At 49.0% G+C, this 23,812-nt stretch overlaps 1 protein-coding gene across 3 annotated transcripts; it reads right to left on the bottom strand.

Annotated features, from left to right (window-relative positions):
- Positions 1–900: 900 nt before the first annotated feature.
- LOC142903772 (potassium channel subfamily K member 2-like) lies at positions 901–20,088 on the bottom strand. Of its 3 annotated transcripts, none has more exons than XM_076049591.1 (7): positions 19,652–20,088; positions 17,688–18,013; positions 12,063–12,180; positions 8,044–8,204; positions 5,321–5,516; positions 4,592–4,734; positions 901–2,205 (listed from the first exon to the last, which is right to left on the bottom strand). In XM_076049591.1, coding segments are annotated over exons 1-7 (1,302 nt in total). In that variant the 5' UTR covers positions 19,653–20,088; the 3' UTR covers positions 901–1,848. The 3 variants fall into 3 exon arrangements, with proteins under 3 accessions (XP_075905706.1, XP_075905705.1, XP_075905707.1); XM_076049590.1 differs by lacking the exon at positions 19,652–20,088 and adding an exon at positions 18,188–18,353; XM_076049592.1 differs by lacking the exon at positions 19,652–20,088 and adding an exon at positions 18,188–18,353 and having other exon boundaries at positions 1,996–2,205; positions 4,578–4,734.
- Between the last annotated feature and the right edge of the window lie 3,724 nt (positions 20,089–23,812).

Below are 23,812 nucleotides of genomic sequence, written 5' to 3'. Positions count from 1 at the left end.
CATCTGATTCTAATCGTGAAACGGCAACACAAAAAGCAAGACAGTTTTTACGGCAGACATATCAACGTGTTTTTTCCCCCCACACTGTGAATGGCCTCCTGTCCTTCTGAGCCAAAGTGTTCTATTGTGCATCGATGCGGGGGTCCGAGCAGCACTGCGGTGTGTGTGATCACAGCCGAGGGAGATAAGAAAACAAAACCGTATTTTAATCAGAACGCGACAGTCTCGTCAGTGTGGAAACATGCTGGATATATAAAATATAAAAGTAATAATAATAATAATGATAATGATAATGATAATGAAAGTGTATATTCAAGATCTAGGAAAATCTAAGCGAGACATCAAATGCATCACCATCCACTCTGGTTTGATTGTCCTCAATCGTGATCCAAATCAGCCGCCAAGAGGCATTTATGCTAATAGGCGCCGCAGCGTTCAGCGGCGCGGTGATATAACGGCCTCTCTCGCAGTCGACGACTGCCCCGGAGGGTTGAAACATGAGGAGGTTCTTTGAAAGGCTGTACATTCGGTCCGGCTGAGGTTCTACCAGATGACGAAACACTTAAGTTTGAACACTGCGAGAGGAGAGCAGCGGGAAGCTGAAAGGTAGCGAATGCGCTCAGCTTGTACCTTTGCGTGCAAGAGGGGGAATCAAAAAATAACCCAGTGTGTGTAATTCCCACGGCCGTTTCTGAAGGTTGACAAACCGAAAAAGAACAAAAGAAAAGGCCAAACCCGACACGGTGCTGCGGTGGGTTAAATCTTTTCCCACTCCAGACGCATTGACCAGACTGGAGAGCTCTCAGAAAAACCGGATCCTGACTTTGGTATAGACATAGATATAAATTGGGGGAAACCCCCCCCCCCAAAAAAAAAAAAAAACCAGAAGGAAACCCCGTGGACTGAGCGGCTGGCTTGGCACTGTGCGGTTTATGGAACTATCTCAGCACTTTGAGACTGGCAGGAAATGGCTAAGTACATTACATAGGCAGTCAGTTTGGCCATTCGCTTGTCATGCATTCATCGGACAAAGTCAGTAAAAACGTCCTTCCATCGTCCATCATCGCCTCCAACACTCACTGCTGTCCCACGCAGCCTCCACGTATCCATCGCCGGCGCGCTCTTGCGTAAGAGGCGCCGCGGCCGGTAAACAAACAAAGCGTCAAACATCCTCTGGCGTTCTCTCCTCTGTCGGTAAGGCACAAACGGGTTATTCCATCCATCCAGGGTTGAAAAGGTGACGGTAGATCGCGGCGGACGAGAAGGAAACGCATCCGGCTGCAGTGACGGTAAAGTGTGAACCAAAGGCGTGGGAAAGTTGTAGATTTGAGAAAAAAAACAAAAAACAAAAAAAACAAAAAACAAAGAACAAGTTGCGTCTGTCGCCGCGGAATACGCTGCTCCTCTTTCAAGCAGAGTGAAAGGATCCTCGTCCTCTGATGCAACAAACGCACCGGAGACGACGAACACTTGTGCATCTATTGCTTTTGCCTGGGTCGGGCGACTGTTTCCGAGTCGTGTCGTGTCGTGTCTTGTTTGCGTTGCTACGTCGACCTGGTCCTCCGCCTTTCCCGCACGCAGACTTCCTGCTTCAGCGCTCGCACCGTCGCAGCGGAATCTCCCGAAGCGAACGCGCGTCCCTCAGCGCGATCCAGACTTGTTCGCCCCTGGACGCGTGAAAGCACGGAGCTGCGCCACCAGTCGCACTCTGGCAATCAATGCTCGCCGCGCGATTGGCTTCATCAATGTTGCACAAGGTGCAGCGGCGCTCGCTCAATACTGGACGTTTGTGTGTTTGTTTGTCTGTTTGTTTTTTTTTCCCCTCCCCGCCACCTCCTTGGCCGCTCCTCACTTGAGGTTCTCGATGACGGCGACCTCCCGGCGGTCGGCGTAGTCCGGGCTGAGGCCGTTCAGGTAGAGGCTGCTCTTCCTGGAGGGGGCGGCGCTGGCCGGGCTGAGCGACAGGGTCACGTTGGCCGAGACGTCTCGGTCCTCGTAGAAGTTGGCCGACAGCGTCCTCTTGCCGGGGGTCATCTCCTGGCTGAGCGTGGCGTTGATGCCCAGCTCGGACGACAGCTTGCGCTTGATGGAGGCGGCGCGCTGGAACTTGTCGTAGATGTCCACGCTCAGCCGCCGCCGCGTCTCCTTGAACTCCGCCGACACGTTGGCCGTCCACTCGGCCGCGTGCACCCGGAACTCGCCCACCTGCGGGAGATACAACGGAACACAAGGTGGTGTGAAACCACCCAAAGGCTTTTTGCACCCAAAACCTTTGAGTCCAGAAATTCTTCAAAGACTTGAGGCCGCATCGTTGACTGAATATAAAGATGGGTGGAGTCGTCGTAATGTCACCATTATTTTTTTGGGGGGTGAAATTGGATGCCCAGAGGTTTGGTTTCACGTCATTTTCTTGGACCACTCCCCAATACCCACAACGTTGTGCCCACAGAGAGTCTTTTTTGCGACCGACTTTGGTTCCTGCGGGTTTTTCATACCTCCCTTTTCAAAATCTGAAGCGCCGTCCATCTTTTCGTGCAGTCAACGCGCCACATTCACACCCGATGTGACGCCTGATATTCGCACCTGCAGATTTGTTAAAACCACAGGAGAGCAGTGGGATTCGTGGCAGAACGTGATGGAAATATTTCCCTTCCCAGCGTTCCTGACTTCCTTATTTTCCATTTGCTTTTGCGTCTGCGGAAAAACCACTGACGTCCCGGCTTTAACTTCGCCGGCCGGTGCCAGATGGTAAACAAACATCCCCCTGATGCTTCGGTGACATCCGAGGGTCGGCCCCCGGCTGCCTCAACCCGCTGCCACCTGCCACCAAAGGAAGAGAAAATATCCACTGCCAAAACTCATTGCTGAGGTTTCCACTCGGCTCTCGAGGCTCCTGAATCCATCCCTCCACCCCCCCTCCTCCAATGCGTCTTTTATATTTTAAGGTCAAACTGGCGACAATGCCATTGCAAAAAAATGTAATCAGTAAGAAGTAAAATACAATCAATCAAACGTCAATTAAAAATGCTGATAAACAACACCTGCAGCAGTTTCAAATGAGACGCGTTGATTGGTGTTTGCGGTCCAGCTCTGCACCGTCAACCGCCTCCTGTGAGCTCTGTGTAATTCCACAGTCAAAGGATCTCCAGAGATCAATGCTCCACCTCTTTTTCTCTCGCTCTCTCTCTGCCAACATGTTTGCGGCGCCTGCGTGGAGGGGAACCGACGTGCCGCAGATCCACGTGCAGCTCGTCCACGCCGCCTTCACAAGCCATTAAGCCGCCGCCCCCCCGGGTGTTTGCTTATTTATGAGTCTCGGAGGTGTGCGGTCGACCGCTCCGCTCTTAACTTCAGATTTCAGACACGTCCATTAGATACAACCTAAAGCCCTCGAGATGCTTTGCCGCTATCTCCCCGCCACCCTCCCTTTTTCTCACCTTCTTCGCTTGATCTCGATCACCCATTATATTTTCAACTCTCCCCGGTCCCTCCCTCCCCTCCCTCCCCCTCAGCATCCTTCACTTTCTTTGATGCATTTAACTTCTGAGCTCACAGCCGCCGCGGCTCCATGGGTTATCGGGTCTGTGCACGGACTCCTGCAGCAGCCCATAATATGGAGAGCAAGAAAAATAAAAAGCAAGATGTGGATGCGCAGGCGTTATTAGCAGGTAAGCGCACGTGCGCTCTCAGCGAACCCTTCGATTTCTATCAAGTGAATAATGGGAGCGCCGGAGCGGAGAGGAGTCTTATTACTCAGCCACAGCAGGGCAGACACTCAAGGCAACAAGTTATTTTCTCCGAGACACGAGATGAGAATTGAAATGAGAGGCTGCAGAGCTGCAGGCTGCAGGAGGGGCTACCGAAATGGCTAAAAACTAGTCCGACTTGATGTTGGACGACCCATGTGACCAAAACTACCCACCAACTGACTGCAGGAGTTTAATACAGAGGTGTCGGGACCTTACGCTGTATGCAGACGACTCAGTGGAGTAAACTTCAGAATAAATCCTCAAATACATCATCTTAAACACATAGAAGACACAGCGGTACATGCATAATGCAAACCAGTGAGCCCGAGTGCTCCCTCTACAGGACGCTCCAACAACTGTGTGTTGTTGCTCAAAAAGTCTCACAGCTTCACAGCTCCTTTTTGCACAAGTGGGTTTTTGGTACACTCAGTTGCCAAAGTGTATAAATATCAACCAAGATGCATCACCGAGCTCTGTTGGGCACACGGCGTTGGAAATGAATCTCAAGTTTGCACCCCTTTTTATCTTTAATTTCATCCCAAATACAAGTTTCACCCACTTACTGACGCTGAGAGAATTGCTCCTACTATTGCAGCCATGGATATAAAATTACAAAAGACCCCTGAATTACTTGTGTTCAACTCATCCAAAAGTCCTGTCCCCGTGGATGGATGTTTACTTTGTTGTCAAAATACATGATACATCATTTCCAAAAGGGTCTAAACTAAAGAACAATGTAAAACTTTAAATAAAATAGTTCTTATTTTCCCCTCCCCTAAAAGTTGCATCGCCTTGGACGGGACATCGCTCGGCACATGACACACTCACTCAGCACTCAGTACCTCCTCTTTGGTTTTCTTGGAGATGGCGCGGAACCAATCTCCAATCAGACTCAGCACGGCGGCAAAGTAGGCCAGTCCCACCATGATCCAGAAACACACGGCCGGCTTGTAGAAGTCCAGGTAGTCCGGACCGTCGGACACACCTGCAGAACCAAGGAAAAACATACGAGATAGATAATAGTTTGACGAGATAGATAGAGAGATAGATAGATGGATAGATAGAGACAGAGATAGATAGATCATTGCGTCCTCAGCTGATTGGCTCGCTCTAAGCACAGGCACAGGCAGTGAATTTGATTGAACACAATCATCCTGTCTGCTCTGGAAAAGAAAATTTAATCAAGCAGCTTTCAAGTGTTTGTGATTTCTCTCTTCTACTTCTGTTGTTCCCTCATCCGTCTCAACCCTCAATCACACAGGTCACATCAAGGTAATGACACCTGCTCACACACACACACACAAACACACACACTTTACAGCACCCTCTGCTTTCTCTATTCAACCGTCTATATTTTTAGTTCTTCATGCATGTGTTTTCATTTGAGTGTGTTGCAGTAAGATGCACTAGATTCAATGTTATTACTTGACTATTTGGCAAAAAATAGAGAAACAAATGACTGTATCTCCTCTCAAAGCTATGCTAATGGTTGTTTCAGTTATAACTGGACTGGACAAAACAACATTTTTTTTATAAATTTAGATTTAAGCATCCAAAGTCTCAACTCTTACGCTTTTCGCCGGCGACAAAGTCCCCGAAGCCAATGGTGGTGAGCGTGATGACGACGAAGTAGATGGCCTCCAGCGCGCTCCAGCCCTCAATGTGCTTGAAGATGACGGCGGGCAGCGCCACGAAGATGAGGCAGCCAAACAGGGTGAAGAGCACCGTGGAGAAGACGCGCACCTTGGTCTGGCTGACCTCCCACCTCTGTTGGCGAGAGAGAGAAAATGATATCCTTCTCAGAACGAGCGGAACGAGAATGAGAAAGGAGGAAGAGGAGGAGGAGGAGGAGGAGAGAAATGGAACTTGGATCAAACCAACACGGTGCCGGAGGAGAGTTTGTGCTCTGGAGTAGCTACAGAGGCTAATCGTGGTGAGTGTCACAAGCGCACATGTGAGGTGAGTCACTTCCCGGAGCCTCTTTTGGAGGAGGGACACACGTCACATGCACGACTGCGCCGTGAAATTGCTTCCGCAGCGAGGACCACGCCTGGAAGCGTTGGGAGCCATGTCACGGCTAACGCGGTCAAACGGCGGGAAGGTGGTAAGAAGCATGATTTGTGTGCTTCTACTGCATTTCCCCCCCCTCCTTCTCTTTGCTTCTGCCATGGTTACTTCCTGCTGGATCCCAGGGGACGGAGCCCCTTTCCCCTTGTCCGCTTATGTAAGGCTGAAGCCCCAGCAGGGAGGCAGGAAGGGCATCGCAACACCAGGGTCTAAAGTCTAGTAAGCTCGTAGCAACAAGGAGGTTTTATTTGGGATCAGGTGTCTCCACAGCAGAGGACAGTGCAGAGCTGTAATCAACCTGTTGATGAAAATAAAGCTGCCTGCCGGAGTTCATTTCTCCAGGAAAAATGAAAGCCAGTGTAATTCCAGTCTGAGAAATAATGCTGTTTTGCAGGCAAAACCAAATTAAGCCAGCAAAACTGTAATACTGTCTAACATCATGCTAATGCTACACAACATCGTATCCTAATGCTAATTTATTGTAATTAAGCAAGAGGGATTGGCCGGCCGGTGACTCTGCTTCCCCGCTGTCGTACAGAATATTTCTGCAGTATATTTCCTTTGATGGGGGATAAAAATTCCCAGCGCATTCACATCAATGATGCGCTAATATGAGCCGGTATTAGCAGCCCGGTGATCTGATTAGGGCAGAATTACCCATAGTTTCCCAGAAGAATGAGCCGCGCGGCGACGTTTCCAAGGACTATGTAGAAAAAGAGTCGAATAAAGAGAATAATAATAAGAAAAAATTAGAATAATGATGTCATTCTCTGTCCTCTTTCCTTTGAGTACTGTGGCCTTCGTGACCCAGCATGCCACGCTGTTCTCGCCAGTGATGTCACAAGGTCCACTTGTGTTGTCAGTCAATCTTCAGTCTTTCTTAAAGCTATTTTATTGAAATAACTAAAAGGTCTAATCCAATGAGATAAATGGCCCGTGGTGATATTCTAAACACATTTCTACAAACAAAGTCATACCAACGCTCTGTTTTCGTAAAGTGTGTTTACGGCGCCGCTCAAAACTGCTTTATGTTCCCTGCGAGTCGTGTTTATCAGCTCTCCCTGTTGGATGCAGCAGAAAAAGCAGGGGGAGCTTTACAGCACCGAGGCTGTGAAATACATCACAGAGAAACATACATGACGTGTCAACACTGAGGGGCTGAGATAACAGTGGAACTGCGGGCTTGGGGTTTGTTTTGATTCCCTGAGAGGAACGAACCAATGTGCCTCCCGGTGGAAGCAAAGAATCACATCTCCCGTATTCCAAACATTTTCAGAACCATGAATTTTTTACAGACTCAGATGACTGCCATAATTAATTTAAGTAAATTAATAAAAGTAAATGAATTAAGAAAGATTCAGTGGCACGGCTCCTTAATTATCTCCAAAAACCCACTAAACATCTCCAGAGAACTGCATATTTGCAGTATTCCAGTCACTTCCACCACTGCAAGCAAAAGAAGTTGAGGAAGGAATCTTTTTTAATGAATGGCCAGAGGCAAATATTGTTGTGTTTTTATTGATTTTTTTTTTTTTTTTTTCTTTCGAGGGAAAGTCAAATTTGCATAATGCCGCCGCTGCACCTTTTCAAGCGGCCGCAGGAAACCAGCGGTCGGATCACATTCAGGTCACGCAGATACAATGCGCGCTGTAACACTGTGCAGCCGACTGCAGAATCACACTACATCTGACTCTCCAGTAACATGGACTGCAGGGCTTTTCCTCTCCCCCCAGTGATTCTTCACAGTCCAATAAAGAAGACAAAAAGATGCGTATCAGTGCGAGTATCTGCGACTGCCTTCTTGCAGACCAAAACCAACAGCAACCTTTTCCCCGCCCCATTCCAGTTTCACCCCCTTTTTGCAATCACTAAAACGCTGAACAGGTCACAGGATGAAGGTCATCGTCTGTCGAGTACAAACGTATTATCTCTGAAAATCATGATTTGACTGCAATCAGTTCCATTTGATGCGCAGGCCTCGCGCGTGCAGCGAACGCCCCACAGTGCTGCAGCTGCAACTGTGAAAGCTGTGATGGTTCTTTGTGATGAGTGGGGAGGGGGGGGAACTAACGGTCCAGTCCGACAGGTCGGGTCGGACTGCGGTGCTGCGGTGGTAGGTGAGATTTTTTTTTTTTTCATTCTGCACGTCGTCTTCATGGACGAAGAAAAAAAAGGTGGAAAAAAAAGATGATAATAAATGCACACAGCTGACAGATGAGGTGCTCACCTCAATCATTTTCTCCACTTTGCTGATGCTCTTCCCAAAGATGGTCCCCAACTGGTCGCCGACGCCGGCCAATAGGAATCCAAACAGAGGAATCCCCAGCAGGGCATAAATCATACAGAAGATCCGCCCACCTTCCGTGTGAGGAGAGGTGTTCCCAAATCCTGATGGAGGAGAAGGAGGGAGGAGGGGGATGAGGAGGAAGGAGGAGGAAGAGGAGGGAGGAGGGAGGAGGGATTACATCAGGAGGTGGTTTAATGTTTCACAAAGAAGCTGCAGCTGCATTTTTTTTCCTTCCTTCCTTTCCTCCGACACAGAACCAGCAGCGCTGTAAATGTCTTTCATCACAAAGACTCGGCGTCCCACTGCGACTGTTCTCAGTCTCCAGAGGAAGGACTCTGACAAGCTGGGGAGCGGTTGGGGGAGATGGGGTGGGGGGGCTCAGTGGGTCACACGGTGTTTGCGCCTGTTGATTGGCAGCCTGTGCTTCCTGCCCATATCTGCTGCCTTACAAGCCTCTGCAGCCCCTCAGCTGGGCCGCACAGCTTGCCAGGCGCCAGCAGCCCCCATCTGTCAGTTTCCTTCAGTTCTCCACCTTCCCTCCGCTCTTCACCTCTGGTATTTTATTGATGTAGCAGCACCTTTTAATTATTTCTAACCTTTTTTCCGCACCACCATAGCACCTGAGCATAACTCAGAAGTAATAAACGGCTTTTTATGTAATTGACCATTAAGTCTGTCGACACTTTGTGTGGCCAATCTTCTCTGAGGAGCCTGCTGGCCACACACCAGCAGGAGTGATCCGGGAGAGACACACTAATGAAGAAAACACAATCAGTCTTTGGTGAAGGAGGCCAAAGTGTATTGAGCGTTTTGCTCCTCAACCACAAGAAGAGACGCTGAATGAACGCTGCCATGATCCCGCGACAGGATTCACACTGAAGCAGGCGGCGGCAGGAGCATCGATCTGTTTTCCCAAAAATGTTCTCAGATTTTTGGATTCTTGTTAGGACTCTTTTTTTTTTGTTTGTTACTTTGGGGGGAAAAAAAAAAAACACGATCCAATTGAAAATATCTAACAAGTGTCTCTGTGCCAGTGCAGCAAGAGTTCACTGTGTTCCAGTTTCCATAAATGTTGCCTTTACGTCGCCTGTCAGTGTGACAGGAACATCTAAAGGCCTCAGTGTTGTAACATTGTCACAGGCAGACATCTGCAGCATGCACTCATAAACGACCAGAAGAAGAAAAGTGAATGGTGACCAAGGTTCCTGCGCACAGATTGACAACTTTGACCAGTCAGCATTCCGAGAGAAGGAACCAGAGTCACCGGTTCTCTCCAGCAGCTCCACACGGACGTCCAATTAGAAGCTAAAGGTGACAGAGAGGGAAAGAGTCAATCAGTTCAATTGATTGCTTCAACGTGGGACCAGATGCCAGATTAGATCGCCTCTCCTCCCCTGACCTCTTCAGATGCTGTCGCGATGTCTAGCTTTTAGCTTTAGCGATCTCCATAAAGAACGCGGGAGGCCCTGGAATAAGATGAGCCAGAAGTTTAAGTAGAGGTTTGAAAAGAAGGAGGACGATCTTTCAAAACAGGGAGGTAAGGTTACCACCGAGGTTACATAAAGGGCCTCATCTGGCCGACGCGTCATTATCGGCGCCATCTCCTGGACACTAAAACGCCTTAATGACTTCCTCCCAACCTGCCGACCTGGCCGAGCGACGCCGGCAGAGGAGGACGGGACGGCCTGTGACTGAGCGCCCATTAAGACGTCCGCAAAGGAGTCGGCGGAATAAAAGGACACATTCATCCCCCTTAGCTGAATTAACCGGATCAATTCCAACCATCTGCTTACCTTCAAGTTCTCGGCCTCGTCTCTCTCCTGCGGTCCAATGAAAGCGTAACATTAACCTATCTTCAAGGAGGAGTGAAAGACCTGGACGAGTACTTCTAGTCTGCAAAAACCCTCAAACCCTTCAGGAGGTCCAAAACTTTGATGAGATTCAGCAGCTCCTTAGTCATCCAAAATCCACAACACATGTCCAGAAAAACAGCACATTTAGCCCTCTGTTGACAGCCTCCTGCTAAAAAAACCCAAACAAAAACCCAACGCTTTGTGACATCACAACGGGCTCGATTTTCACAACTGCAAAAGGAAATAAGAAGAATCAACAATCAAGATTCATCAACGTATAAGACAGGCGTCGCCGTGGCAACGACCTCGGCGTCAACTCTGGAGTCTGCTAAACTGTAACGAGCTCCACCTCCTCCTCCTCCTCCTCCTCCATCTCCTCCTCTATGTCCTCCTCCACCTTCTCCGCCTCCTCCTCCACCATCTTCTCCATCTCCTCCTCCACAACATCTGCCACCTCCTCCTCCTCCTTCACTTCCTGCAGCTCCGCCTCCTCCCTCTCCTCCACCTCCGCTGCCACAACAACTGCACCGTTTCAGCCACTGACACATAAACGTGATAAAAATACCCCAGCGAGGTGATGACAGCCGCTGTCAAGAGCAGCAAAACTTCATATCAAACCATCTTGTGCCCCCACGCCGCGCCGGCAGTTTCCAGACAGACATCAGTGAATCTGTGGAGCGACACTCCAGAGACACTGGAGCAACAACCACAAACAACAATGGTGGCGGAGGCAACAATCCACCAGGGGCGGCTGAAGGTGTCTGAAGACACGGCGGAACAGACGTGTGTGTGTGTGATGTCTCTGCAGGGAGACGCTGTTTCTTTCTTTGTGGTTTTGGCAAAATAAAACAAAAAAATAATTTGTATTAAAAAAACGCAGAAAAGGAACGCTACAGTGGCCGACATCGTCCAACATAATGCTGAGATAACGAAAAAAAGAAAGAAAAACCATTATTACGACATATACAGACAGTACATGCTTGTCCCTATTAATAATGACAACACAACCAGCCCAGACATTTTTCCACGCCCCTCCCCCTCCTCCCTGGAGGACTACGGTTGCGTGACAGAACCCGGAGAGCTGGCGGAGCAGACGGGCTGCTGTCGTCGTGAGCCATTGCATTCTGTCACAGCCTCGGTGCAGCCTGCCACTGACTCCCGTCCACAGACCCAGAAGGACTCGCTGTGCACCAGACATGCATGGGCGGCTCATTTTTCAGGTGCGTGAGTGTGTGTGTGTGTGTGTGTGTGTGTGTGTGTGTGTGTGTGTGTGTGTGTGTGTGTGTGTGTGTGGAAAAAAGGGGGTGCGGCTCCATTTGCCTGATTAGTCAGCGAGCTGCTACAGCTGGAGGTGACACGGAGCGTCATGTAAAAATCATGATGGAAATGAGAAGCGTGCGGCCGCCCGGAGCTCTGAGGATGAATCGGCCTTCACGGCCACGACGAGCGGCTCCTTGATGACGTTAGCCCGAGCGGCGCGGCGGCCCGAGCAAAATCTTTAGCGTTTCCGTGTGTTTGATCTCCTCGCCACTTCCTGTTCGACAAAAGCCACTACATGTCGGAAAATACAGAAAAACCCGTCTTGAAAGCGTGTCAGGAAGACAGTAAATATGACGTTGGTGCAAAAGATGGAGCGAGACTGAGTCATTTTAACGCAATTGTGCAAAACAAACCCAAAAAAAACAAAACGAGACTGTTTCAAGGGTCTTTAAATAGACGATAATAAGCCGCCGATCGAGGACCTCGAGGAAAAAAATAAAAATAAAATCTCAGTCTGGAAGGCGCTGTTTTGCTTTGCTCTCCTTTGGTTAGAAAGTAATTTGTCACAACTGAAGACTAGTAAATTGTCCTGCTGATCGTCTCAGGCTGATTATTGCTGAGAAAAAAACAACAACAAAAAGAAAACGCTCCTTTGGTTACAGAACTGATGTGCACGACAAATTCTTGTTTTCTAAACAAGACAAAAAAAATGACACGCACACACACACACACACACACACACACACACACACACACACACACACATTTTCTGAGCAATTCCGAAAGCCTGGAACAATTTGAACGGGAATGTTAGTGGACGTGCGAGGCGAGTGAGGAAGCACTTACCGATAGTGGTGATGACGGTGCCGGCGAAGAAGAAGGATGAGCTGATGTCCCAGAGGCTCGTGTGATTGAATGAGTTTTCTGATGGGCTCACGCCTGCGCGCACGGCTGAGACCACTTGCTGGAGCGGAACGTCGGAAGGCAAAAGAACAGAAGAAGAAACAGCTTTAAAGTGACGTAAGCGTTTTGGCCTGTGGAAAGTTTACGTATAAATACATTTAAAAAATATATCTATAATATCCGGACATGGTATTACAAATAATCTAATGTTATAACAATACTGACACTGGATATCGCCATTCATCCATTCATCATCCTTCCATCTATCATCCATCCATTCATCCATTCACCCATCCATCCATTCATTCACCCATCCATCCATCCATCCATCCATTCACCCATCCATCCATCCATTCACCCATCCATCCATCCATCCACCCATCCATCCATCCTTTCACCCATCCTTCCATCCATTCACCCTTCCATCCAACTATTATACTGAGAGACCAGGTGGCTTTTGAAAATCAGCCTCCTCTGGCCTCTATTCCTTGTTAGAACAAAATCTATCTTTCACTCCCCCTCCGACTGCCACTTCACGAGAGGCTCCTGGAGACAGAGATTCATTAATGCCGACAAAATGAAAGACAAACGCTCTAAGACCCTCTGGGGAGCGGCGGCCCAGTCGATGTGAATAAACGAGCGACTCTTCCGGAACGAAGCCTTTCCTTCCCGATTGACACACAGGACTCACGGCGTCCGGCAGGGTTCTCTGCTTCTTCACGAGTCCGGACACACACACACACACACACACACGGAGACACTTTACAGTGCCCTCTGTTTTCTCTATTCAACCATCAATATTTTTCCGTAGAAAATCAAATACACTCTAAATTGTCCGTGGGTGTGCATGTGAGTGTGAATGGTTGTTTGTCTCTATGTCTGCCCTGCGATGAACTGGCGACTTGTCCAGGGTGTCACCCTGCCTTCGCCCTGAGACAGCTGGGAGAGGCTCCAGCAGACCCCCGTCACCCTGAATAGGAATAAGCGGGTATAGAAGATGAATGAATGAATGAATGATGAATGCATCCAAAGTCCAACTCTTGCGCTTTTCGCCGGCGACGAAGACGAAGCCAGTGGTGGCGGGCGTGATGACGATGAAGCAGAGGGCCTCCAGCGCGCTCCAGCCAGCATTTCTGAACCATAGCAGTAAAGTGATGTTTCAAACTAAAGGAAAGAACTAAAACTAAATGTGGCAAGGTGCAAGAGGGCCAGACTCCAGGGTAAATGCCATGCACGCTTAACCATTCGGCCAAAGGGACCTCCCTTTGGCCAAGTAGCCAGGGCGCATGGTCAATTGGAGGCATCGCGACAGGACCGCCACTGTCGCATAAAGAAAAAAAATAAGTAAAAAGTCGCCCCCCCCCGTCCCGTCCCGACTGTTTTGCTATAATTGGGCGGCAAAAGTTCAAGTGTGTCGGAGCTCAAGTGGACGATAATGGGATCGGAGGCCGAGCGTTTATGTAACGGCAGCGACGCTAATGTCAGACGGCGGGTCGGCTTCAACAACAAAAATCCTCCCGAGCGCTCGCGAGCTCCAGTCAGACAACTGATGGCACGACGGTGTTATTTTGCTCTTGCAAGGAGAGCGAAAGAAATGAAGTGATGGGGAAAAAAACAACAAAAAAAACAACAACAAAAAAAAAAACACCATCGCCTCAAACTATTTTTTTTCTCCTAATGACCCACCAGCCTGAAAGAAAAAATGATATTTTCCACAAAGCGACTCTGAAAATCTGCTGCAGTGATCACCCAAGAGGCCAGTGGCTGGATAATGGAAGCCGCGCACACACACACACACACACACACACACAGAAATGTGCACACAACACAAAAAAATCCATCAGCAGCCAAGAGGAAAAAGCCAGAGAAGCATTACTGTGCAGCCTTTCATTTCACTGCAGGCTTTGCAGATGAGGTGCGATGGCAGAATCGCACTGGACCATTTTCAATATTCCAATATTCTTTTTCACGGCTGCGTCGCTTCAAGTGTATTTCGGGCTGCTTGAAAATGAAGTGGTGATATTTACGTGGAAAAACGAGCCCGAGATGATCAGTTCCGATCATCGCTGCGGCTCGACTCCACTGAGAAGATTTTCTTTCCCTGATAAGACGACTGGTCTGAAGCTGGTGTTGTTTGTTCTCAGGAGCTCATCTGTGTGGGACTTTAGCCCTCTTCTATTTTTCCAACTACCAATAGCGCAGCAAATAATCGAGAAAAGCCAACAAGGTTGCTGCTATTTATTGAGGAGAAACTTTGGTTTTTATTTTTTTAAAAATCTGCATATTTAGTTAATTTCTATGCAGAGCTGCCGTGACCTCTGACCTCTGAAGTCGAGGAGGAGCAGTTTGGGGGTTTTTACGCAACATCCGCAAGTTTCGATTTTGCAAACAGACAAACCTGCAGTCATCAAGTTCCTGCGAGCTTGTACAGTAGCTGCATGCCACCCATTGTCAGCCTTCACTCCTCAAGATCTGACGTTTAGGCAAAAATGCACTTTTATTCGCAGAGCCTTGTTTGGACAAAAAAAAAAAAAAAAAACAATCTCCGGTGTATAATGGCGAACAAAGCAGGGTGAACACGGTGGCTTTTTATTTGAAACAACAAAGGAGCCCATTTGAAGATTAAACAAAAAGAAAGAAAAAAAGTGAAGATTACTTTGCAACTTACACACACACACAGACTCGGCTCCACTCGGCTCTCCTCCCGTCCCTTTGTTTCCCAGCCAGAGCCGCCTGATTAATTCACTGACTTGGCGCTGGCAGTGGCTGCACAGCGGCTGCAGGACCGGCGGGACGGCGATAAGACGGGCGCAGCGCGAGGACCACACCGGATTCCACTGGGCTGAGAGAGGCTGAGTGAGGAGCTTTTTATTTATTTATTTATTTATTTATTTATTTATTTTTTGACAGCACTCGCTTCTTTCCTTTTTTTTTTTAATTACTCCCTTTGAGAGCTCCTCTCCTCCAACCCCGCCCCCCCCCCTCCACCCCGACAGGCTTTTGATCAGCAGGAGCTCTACAAAGGTGAGTGCTGCTGTGCCAGCGCTGCTGCTGCTGCTGCTGCTGCTGCTGCTGCAGCGTGGACGTGTTCACGCACCCGAAGGTCGCTTCCACTCAGCAGGCTGCTGAGGCTGCTGATGCTGCTGCCTGTCCAACTGATGGGCGGAGACACTTGGCCGGGCGTTTGAGATGTTTCACTGCAGTTACTGCACTGTATCGTCGGCCTGTGGACAAGCCTCAGAGAAGGCGGGGGGGGGGGCGGTTTCCCGAAACCGCCAGATCACACACAGCAGCACACATCCGGCAGGACGGAGAGCCCGTAGAAAACGCCGACTTCAGCAATTTGGTAAGAGCAAAGCTGCCAGTTTAAAACTTACAGCAGTTTCCTTGTTTTGTTCAAACTAATAGTTGTTGGCTTTTTAGCTCCTTCTCAAAGGAAGCATGGATTTAAAATGCCTCAGGTGGGAGCTCAGACAAGATTGTTAGTCTGCGAGTTTACAGGAGGAGATGAGTTGAAATTGTCTGAGGATGTGCAGTGATCTGCATGACTATGAAGATAGAAATGGAGAGGGTAGGCTTCCATGCGGGATACTTCATGGAGCCGGATGAGCTCATCAGATTCCCGGGCTCGGATTCATCCTGAATAAAAAGAAATTAGGACAAGTGGCGTCGCTTTAAATAGTGAATTAGCATTTTAATCAAAACTGCAATTGGGGTCATTTGTATAAGAGGTTATTCGGCATAAGCTGCACCAATTCTTTCTTCTTTCAATGAACTTTGCACCTTCGAACTGAATATTGCTTTTATTTAATCAGAGGGTCGAGCTGCAGACAAGTGTCCACTTGATAGATAGTGGCTGCGATGTGCTTTGCATCTCGAATACCAACCATGACGTGAAGTTCAATGTAAAGTTCTCTATCTGCCTGAGCTCCATTTGACCCAGCAGGTGTGCAACAGGTGTCGGTGCAGCGCCAGGACAATCTTCCCTGGGTGAAATATCAACAGTGGCGAGCAATGGCGGTGAATTAACGCGGTGACGCGTGCGTCCGCCTTGGTGTGAATGAAATAAACAGCGGCGTCCGGCGACCAGATGGCCGCAAAACGCCGCAAAATGACGGCAACGCGAGATTAAAGTGCAGCTTTATTACTTCATTTAGCCAATAATCTGCACTCGGAGGCAGACAGAGACGTTGTCTGGCCGCCAGTGAGACTTAAACAGCAGTTGGAGCCTCAATAAGGCTTTTTGTGCCTTCTGGTAGATAAAATATGCATATATATATATATATATATATATATATATATATATATATATGTATTTTATTTCAGAGACTGCAGTTCCTTTGCAGCCATATCTGCAGAAACAGCAGCGACTACCACAGACTGGGCCAGCACCACCCGTCTGTTGAACAGCGAAACCACAGTGTCAAAAATCCAGTCCATTCTATTGGCTGGGGATTTGCCAGAAAGCCAGAGTAGTAATAGCAATAGTGCGCGGTTTCAGCTCGTCCTGGTTCGATTGGTGCACTTGGTCTATTTTGGTCCGTCCAACCATTTAAGCAACCAATCAATCAATCAATCAATCAATCAATCAATCAATCAATCAATCAATCAATTAATCAATCTTTATTTGTAAAGCGCTAAATCAGATTCCAGAGGCTTCTCGACGCTCTGCCACTGAGCCACTGAAGAGAAAACTGACTGACGTCAAAAACAAAAACCAAGCTTGACTAAACTTGACTAAACTCGTCTCCTCTTCACTGGTTAAACTGGTTAAACCAGGAGATAAAAAAACCCACCAGGCAACTGTTCAAACTGCGACACATCACACACACAGGACCGAGTGTGAAGCCTATGGTGCGGGAGGGGATTGGGGGTGGGTGGGGCAGCATCCTCCTTGTATAACTGACCTCCTGACCCCTGACACGCAGCAGCAGCAGCAGCAGCAGCAGCCGCTGCACATCTGCAGGAAGATGTCGTTACCGACTGTCCCTCCATCCGTTGTTCGGAAAAACTGAAGGTGACCGAGCCGCTTCCTGTTCCCGCAGCTGCACTCGCACAACTTTCACACGGCCCTTTGAACCCTTTACGCTGCTGCGGCTCCTCCACCACCACCTCCTCCTCCACCTGTCAAAACCTTTTAGCCATGTATGAGAGGGTTTTCCATTGTCAGTTTTTATTGCGATACTTCAGTTTTGCGCAGTTCTGGGGGTCATGGAAACGCAGCTAATGTCTCGCACTCCATCATTGACCCACAAGGTTGCGAGCCCTCCTTTAATGCTAAACAGGTGGATGAAACCGGGGAACGAGCGGAAAGCCGCTGAGCTTGGAGACACCGATCGCCCGTCCTGTTGAAATATGCAACAGCGTGCTTCCTTCCATGGGCAAAAAAAAGATCTAACTGTTTATTCAAACAACGAGTGAGGAAAACAATAACACCCCCCGGCTTTTAATTTTTTTGCTACTCACAGTCAAAGTGTTTATGTATAAACATCGGGATTGTCAGAAAATTCCCCGTCGAGCGCCGACGGCGGAGCTGAAAACTGAAGCTGAATAATTGATGGTGCTCACTTTGACCAGGGCCTCCAGCTCGGAGGAGTTGACGCAGGCGTGCTTGGCCAGGAAGTCCAGTTTCTCGGCCACGATGGCCAACTTCTGCGAGCTCTCGTGTGGCTGCTCCAGCGCGCTGAACACCGTCGCCCCGATGATGAGGTAGAGGACCACCAGGAAGAAGATGGTCAGCACCGTCTTCCCCCGCATCACCGTCTTGCGCACGTCCTCGCTCCTCCCCTCCCGCCTGGGCGGGTCCATGGCGCCGGGAGGCGTGGTCAAGATCGAGAGGTGGGGCCTGGAGCTGTCGGCGGCCGACTTGGGGTCCAGGAGGTCAGGGGCAGCCACTGGGGAGAACAACCAGCTGTCCATCAGTCAGAAATCACAGCTATCTATCTATCTATCTATCTATCCATCCATCTATTTAGATCTTGCTCCACAATCCTAAAACTGATGTGCTAAAAGTCTGCAGTTCTGGAAATCCCAACTGCCCCCCTTGTGATGTCACAAATGGCACTCACCTTTCCTCTGTGACAACCTGCCCAGCCAGCCGCTCATTCCTCCGCTGCGGCCGCTTCCGCTTCGTTTTTGCCTCCTTCCAAACATTTGGAAGCTCCGACAAAGCATCGGCTTTAGCAGGAGGCTAAGAGTGCAGCGTTTTTTGTGGGTTTTTTTTTTGGTGGGGGGGGCGGGGACAGGAGGCTGTAAACAGAGGGCTAAGTGTCATGTTTTCTACAGATGTTTAATGATCGGTTTGATGAATCACTGCTGTTCCGTGTGAAACAACCATGCAGAGCGGACATTTCATTTTGCAAAAACAAAACCCAAAACCAAAGAAACAACATTGAGCATTCAGCCTGGGAAAAAAAAAAAAAAAGTTTGAATCCATCCTGAAGAGGCGTAATTCCACTCAACAAAGTCGCAGCCATGCATGAACCGGGTGGTAGCTATGAATAAATGAGAGGGATGATTTTTTTTTTTGAAATGCTCATGTACAAGGATCTTTGGAATCCAGACAGTCATGATAATGGCTCCGAGTCTCTGAGTCTCCCTGCAGGAGATGTTCTCCACTTCACATCTATTCTGAAGAGAAAACAATTGAGCCGAGCTCTCAGCACCTTGCGTGCATGTGTGAGTGTGTGTGTGTTCAACCTTCAGCCCCTGAGCCACTTCACCGGCTGAAGACCTGCTTGCAGGTCACTGAATGCCCCCTCAGCTCTGGACTGTCTATACTGTCAATCTCCTCAATCTTCCATCCCACTGACTCTGCTGCAAAAACCGCTGCAGCGACATTAAAAGTGTGTGTGTCTGTGTGTGTGTGTGTGTGTGTGTGTGTGTGTGTGTGTGTGTGTGTGTGTGTGTGGGGTGGGGGACGGGTAAGGAGTGGGATCGTGACTTCCTCTTGGAATTTGATAGAGCTCGATTCAGCCGGATTCGTGGCACCAAAAACCCACTTCTGACATTTCTGAGACGCTTCTGCTGCTGCGTCCCACATGTGAGTGGAAGCTTATTAAAAATTAAATGCTTGTTGCCTCAACTCAGCAATCTCAGCAGCCACCCTCCAACCCCCTTCCCACACACACACACACACACACACACACACACACACACACACACACACACACACACACACACTGTACTCACAGCTTCTACTATAGACACAATTACATAATCACCCCCACGAGCTTCTTCAAAAAGCTTTCACACTTGTACATTTGAGCAGAACTACTTGTGGTAAAAACCAGAATCCTCAAATTCCCTGGAAATCGACCTCATGCTGTAACAGATGCTCCTGCCAAATAAACACATTGATCTGATGAGGCAACGAGGGGGGGGGGGGGGGGTTGAGGAGACGCAAGAAGATGCGATGAGAATCTGCCCATGCACGCTTGAGCTGCGACCGTGTGACTCTGAGAGCCTCTCTTCCTCTTCCTCTGTTAACCAAAGAGAGAAGAAAAGAGAGAAGAAGAAGTGATGGCACTCACTCCTCTGCAGTCTCGCCTCTCCTCCTCACGGACGGATGCCGCCGGCGCGGCTCTCCTGGCCGGGCGACGCTGCCCACATGGCTCCTGCGGCGGCTGCCAACCTGCCGAGGGAACACGCGGCGGTACGGTGCGCGGCGGTGCGCGGCGGTACGCGGCGTTCCCGTCACCAGACGCGCCGGGGCGGAGGCGGGGTGGCCCGGGCGCAGCGAGCCGCCTCCATCGGGTAGTCCGTGGCGCGCCCGAGGAACGCAGACGGGAAGAGGCTGTCTGTTTGTCTCCGGTGCTGCGCCGAACCGAGGAGAACCGAACCGAGCTCTGGAGCAGCAGCAGCGGCAGCGGCGGCGGCGGCGAGCCGTCTGTGTGGCGCGCAAGCAGCAAAAGTGCGCGACGAACAGAGCGTCTGTCCCCTTCTTCTCTGCGCCGTCCGTGCGCGCCGACACCTCTCTGAGTGCGAGTGCCCGGCTCAAGAGCGAGTCTGGCAAATCACAGGGAGGGAAGCTTGGAGGGAGGGAGGGAAGCTGGGGGGGGCGCTCTCCCCACCTGCTTTGCGCAAAAAGAAGAAGAGGAGGAGGAGGAGGAAGGAAGAAGGAGAATAAAAACCTCAACAGTCACATTTGACTAATCTTCTGAACATTGTTGTTGCCAGTTAGACAGACTCCAATCTAAAATTGGGGGAAAGTATCTGATTGGCTGGTTTTTCATAATTGTGATGACAGCAGGACGCAGCAACAGAGGAACTACCAAGAAGCAACCGTGAGCTCTCCGCATGCTTTATGATCCACACATTGAGGGAGTGTGTGCTGGATCCCAATGTGCAAAATTTTTTTTTTTTTTTTGGGGGGGGGGGGGGGTTCAGCTCAGTGACACACAGAGCACATTCGTTGGTCCATTTTTCCCAGATGCATGTGCGCAGTAAAAGCAACAGATGTGGACGATGTTCTGCCTGCCAGGTCACAACATCCGTTGCGGCCACTTTGACGTCAGCTTACAGCAGCAACGTGTCCAGATTGGCTGAATCTCACCTGGTCGACACCCTCAGAAGGTGCAGATGTGGTTGCGGGTAAACTTTCTCAAGACTGGATCGTGGTATCAAGGGTTCATGTGTTCATGTGTGCGTGCACGTGCATGTGAGTGTGTGCATGTTATATTGACTTGCATTTGTCCACTGTAGCTAATTGAATTGTGGAGGGACTCACACAGCTGTGACACACAGGTTGATGATGCAGGCTCCTCTTTCTGTGCTGCAGTAGGTGGGGGGGAAAAAAGCCACGTTTCTCTCCTGATCTGTTCATTATTGCTGCCTTTGATAAAGTTCAGCCGACAAAAAAAAAACAAAACAAAAAAAACAAATCAGGATCGACTACAAAACCAATTTGGCACCTGGTTGCTGCCTGTTTACATTGTCCCTTTATTGCTCAATCCTTCTTTTCTTTTCTTTTCTTTCTTTCTTTGATTAATCCACATCCACTCCTCCCCCTACTTCGGAAGCTGCAGTTTAATTTTCCCAGAATTCACACTGCGCACTCCCGTCAATCTGCTCCAGCTCCTGGAAGCAGTGAGCTGGTGAGTGTCTCCTCCAGTCGTGACGGAATCTGTTTTCTTCTGCACATCCGTGTGGCTTCTGCAGCTGTGGGTGGCACCGGTTACACAACAATGCTAAATTACCTTTGCTGTTGGTGTCGAGACCTCGCAAGTCCTTGTTCTTCCTGGTTGCAGCTGCCTTCTATAAATACATATATATTTATTTAAAAAAAAAAAGAAAGATAGATAGCAGGGGAGATATCTCGCTACTGCTTTTCATTTGAACTGCTGTTTCACACTCAACCCCTGCATCATGACTTTAAGACCCTGGTCAGCCTCACGTTTTATCCCCAAGACTGAGACCGTGATAGATTATTAATGACTTACCAGTATAAGATTTGCTTAGGTTGCCATGGTTACGATGCCGATTGCCGGGCCGAGGGGATGCTGGCGTGTAATTTTGATCCTTCCAGTTCCAGGGCAAAGCTCTTAGAGACAGCAGGATGGCGTGAAATTCAATATATCGTATCATTATCGATTTCGCGGCCGAGACGGCTAATAAGCCAGACGGAACACAGGGACCCAGGAGTTCTTCTGCGTTAATAAACAACGGCGAGTCTCTCTAACGAGGCGCACAGCTATCGCCGCCCCGAGCAGTGGTGACAGGTGGGGAGCCAGAAGAAAAATGGGCCCCTGAGCAACACGGGGCCTTGGATTTGTCTCTGAGGCAACAGTCAGGCGACTGATGGTCCTCTGAGGTGACCTTTGTCAACTGCGACAGGGTGTAACGTGTGCATTCGTCATGGTTGCAGCTCGGCTATAGTTGAATTGCATCATTAATCTTATCTCCAGAAGTTTTTATTTTTGTTCATGACTTCATCAAAGTGAATTAATACACTTATTATTAATACACTTATACTTGTAGTCATTCCCTAAATTTGATGCAGCGCGGCCAAAATAATCGTGACATTCAGGAAACTGCAGCAACAAGGCTAAACGAGGAGGAAAAGCAGCTTTGATTGGTCCAATTAATGGCTACAGGCGATTCCCCCACCACCACCACTAGAGAGCGCAGCTGAGCAGTGCATTCAAAACCAATCCAAACCAAACATTGTCGGGCAAAGAAAATGCTCACTCGCTTCTGGTGTAAGTATATGATGGAGGATAAAACAAGTTAACGATATTAACGTGTGAATGTGGAGTGAAGAAGCAGGACAAGCTAATGCTAGCATTCATCTGTTTGTGCTACACCAGAATAAATAACACCAACAACGAGGGAGCTTCATACACCAATATTTCTATTTCCGTACATGTGACAGTGATGAAAATCGCTGAATGCCCCTTTAAGCTTGACCTCGTCTGAAAGTGCTTTCCGCAGGCTCTTGGAAAGGGCGTGCAAGGTTACGCAGTTAAACGGTCGTGTATTCACTGACCGCGTGGCAGCTGTAACTCTAATGTAATGCGACGTTGGTGGGCGGAAGAACTGAGGAATGAGTTCTGACCAAAGACCCAAATTAATTCTGGGAATTCACAGTCACCGGGCAGCGTCTCGGACATTCTCAGCGCTGCTATTAATACAATTCAGAGAGCTTCAGCAGAGAGGCTCTTAATGAACGCACATATCGTCTCAGTCATCTCATTAGAAACCTCCTCATTGTCTCGTGGCTCAGCTTCTCTCACACTAATTCCTCTGACCGTTTCCTTTCCAATCTGGGCGTCACCTTCGGCAGGGACCTCTCCCGGGGGACGCTAATCTGGTTACGGGTGACATTGTTGCATTGGGAAAAAAAAAACAACAACGTCTCCATCTGCTAATCTCTCCTAATGCCGCATAAAGATGCTGAGACACAGGCACGGCAGACCGTAATAGATTTTGCCTCTGACCTCAGGATGCCACACCTTGGTACGTAGTGTTCTGTGACACAGTTCATCTCGTTCATTTTATCTGCGCATGCATGACATATGCTAACACCAGGAATGACCAGGAATGAGACCAAGACCAGGACTGACATTAGGACTGAAACAAGGACTGAAACAAGGACTGAGACCAGGACTAAGACCAAGACCAAGACTGAGACCAGGAATAAGACCAAGACCAAGACCAAAATCGAGATCAGGACTCAGACCAAGACCAGGACTGAAACCAGGAATGAGACCAAGACCAGGAATGAGACCAGACCGAAGAACAAGACAAGGACCGAGACCAGAATCGAGACCAGGACTGAGACAAAGACCAAGACTAGGAATGAGACCAAGACCAGACCGAGACCAAAACTGGAATCAAGACCAGGACTGAGACCAGGACCAAGACTATATCAAGACCAGGACTGAGACCAGAATCGAGACCGGAATCGAGACCAGGACTGAGACCAGGAATGAGACCAGGACCAAGACCAGGGCCCAGTCAAGACGTTACCACTTGGATGACTCTGCAGAATAAAAGAGTCATAATGGGGCAAACCGATGGGAATAAAAACACCCTGTAACATGCTTTTATAATAAATGCATCTGATTGGTGGCATTTGAAGAACAGAAACCCCCTTGGGACCAGGACCAAAGAGTGTTGAGGCAGAGAGATTAAAAGGATCTGGTGGCGGTCTGGCAGTCTCGAGTACGACTGAAACATGCTGCAGAATTTCC

The sequence above is a fragment of the Nelusetta ayraudi genome, unplaced genomic scaffold (genome assembly GCF_046127955.1).
Source record: "Nelusetta ayraudi isolate G7.1 ecotype Tasmania unplaced genomic scaffold, CSIRO-AGI_Nayr_v1 ptg000118l, whole genome shotgun sequence".
In the NCBI taxonomy this organism is placed as follows: Eukaryota; Metazoa; Chordata; class Actinopteri; order Tetraodontiformes; family Monacanthidae; genus Nelusetta; species Nelusetta ayraudi.
Note: the sequence above shows the minus strand (reverse complement) of the source record. Positions and strands in the feature narration are given on the sequence as shown.

Excerpts from the sequence above, each read along its gene's own strand:
- LOC142903772 (XM_076049590.1), bottom strand. The coding sequence starts at position 18,293 with ATGCTTTGTCGGAGCTTCCAAATGTTTGGAAGGAGGCAAAAACGAAGC. Across the intron at positions 8,205-12,062 it reads CACCGTCATCACCACTATCG|GATTTGGGAACACCTCTCCT; the intron begins GTAAGTGCTTCC and ends CTCCTCCATCAG. Across the intron at positions 5,517-8,043 it reads AAGTGGAGAAAATGATTGAG|AGGTGGGAGGTCAGCCAGAC; the intron begins GTGAGCACCTCA and ends TCTCGCCAACAG.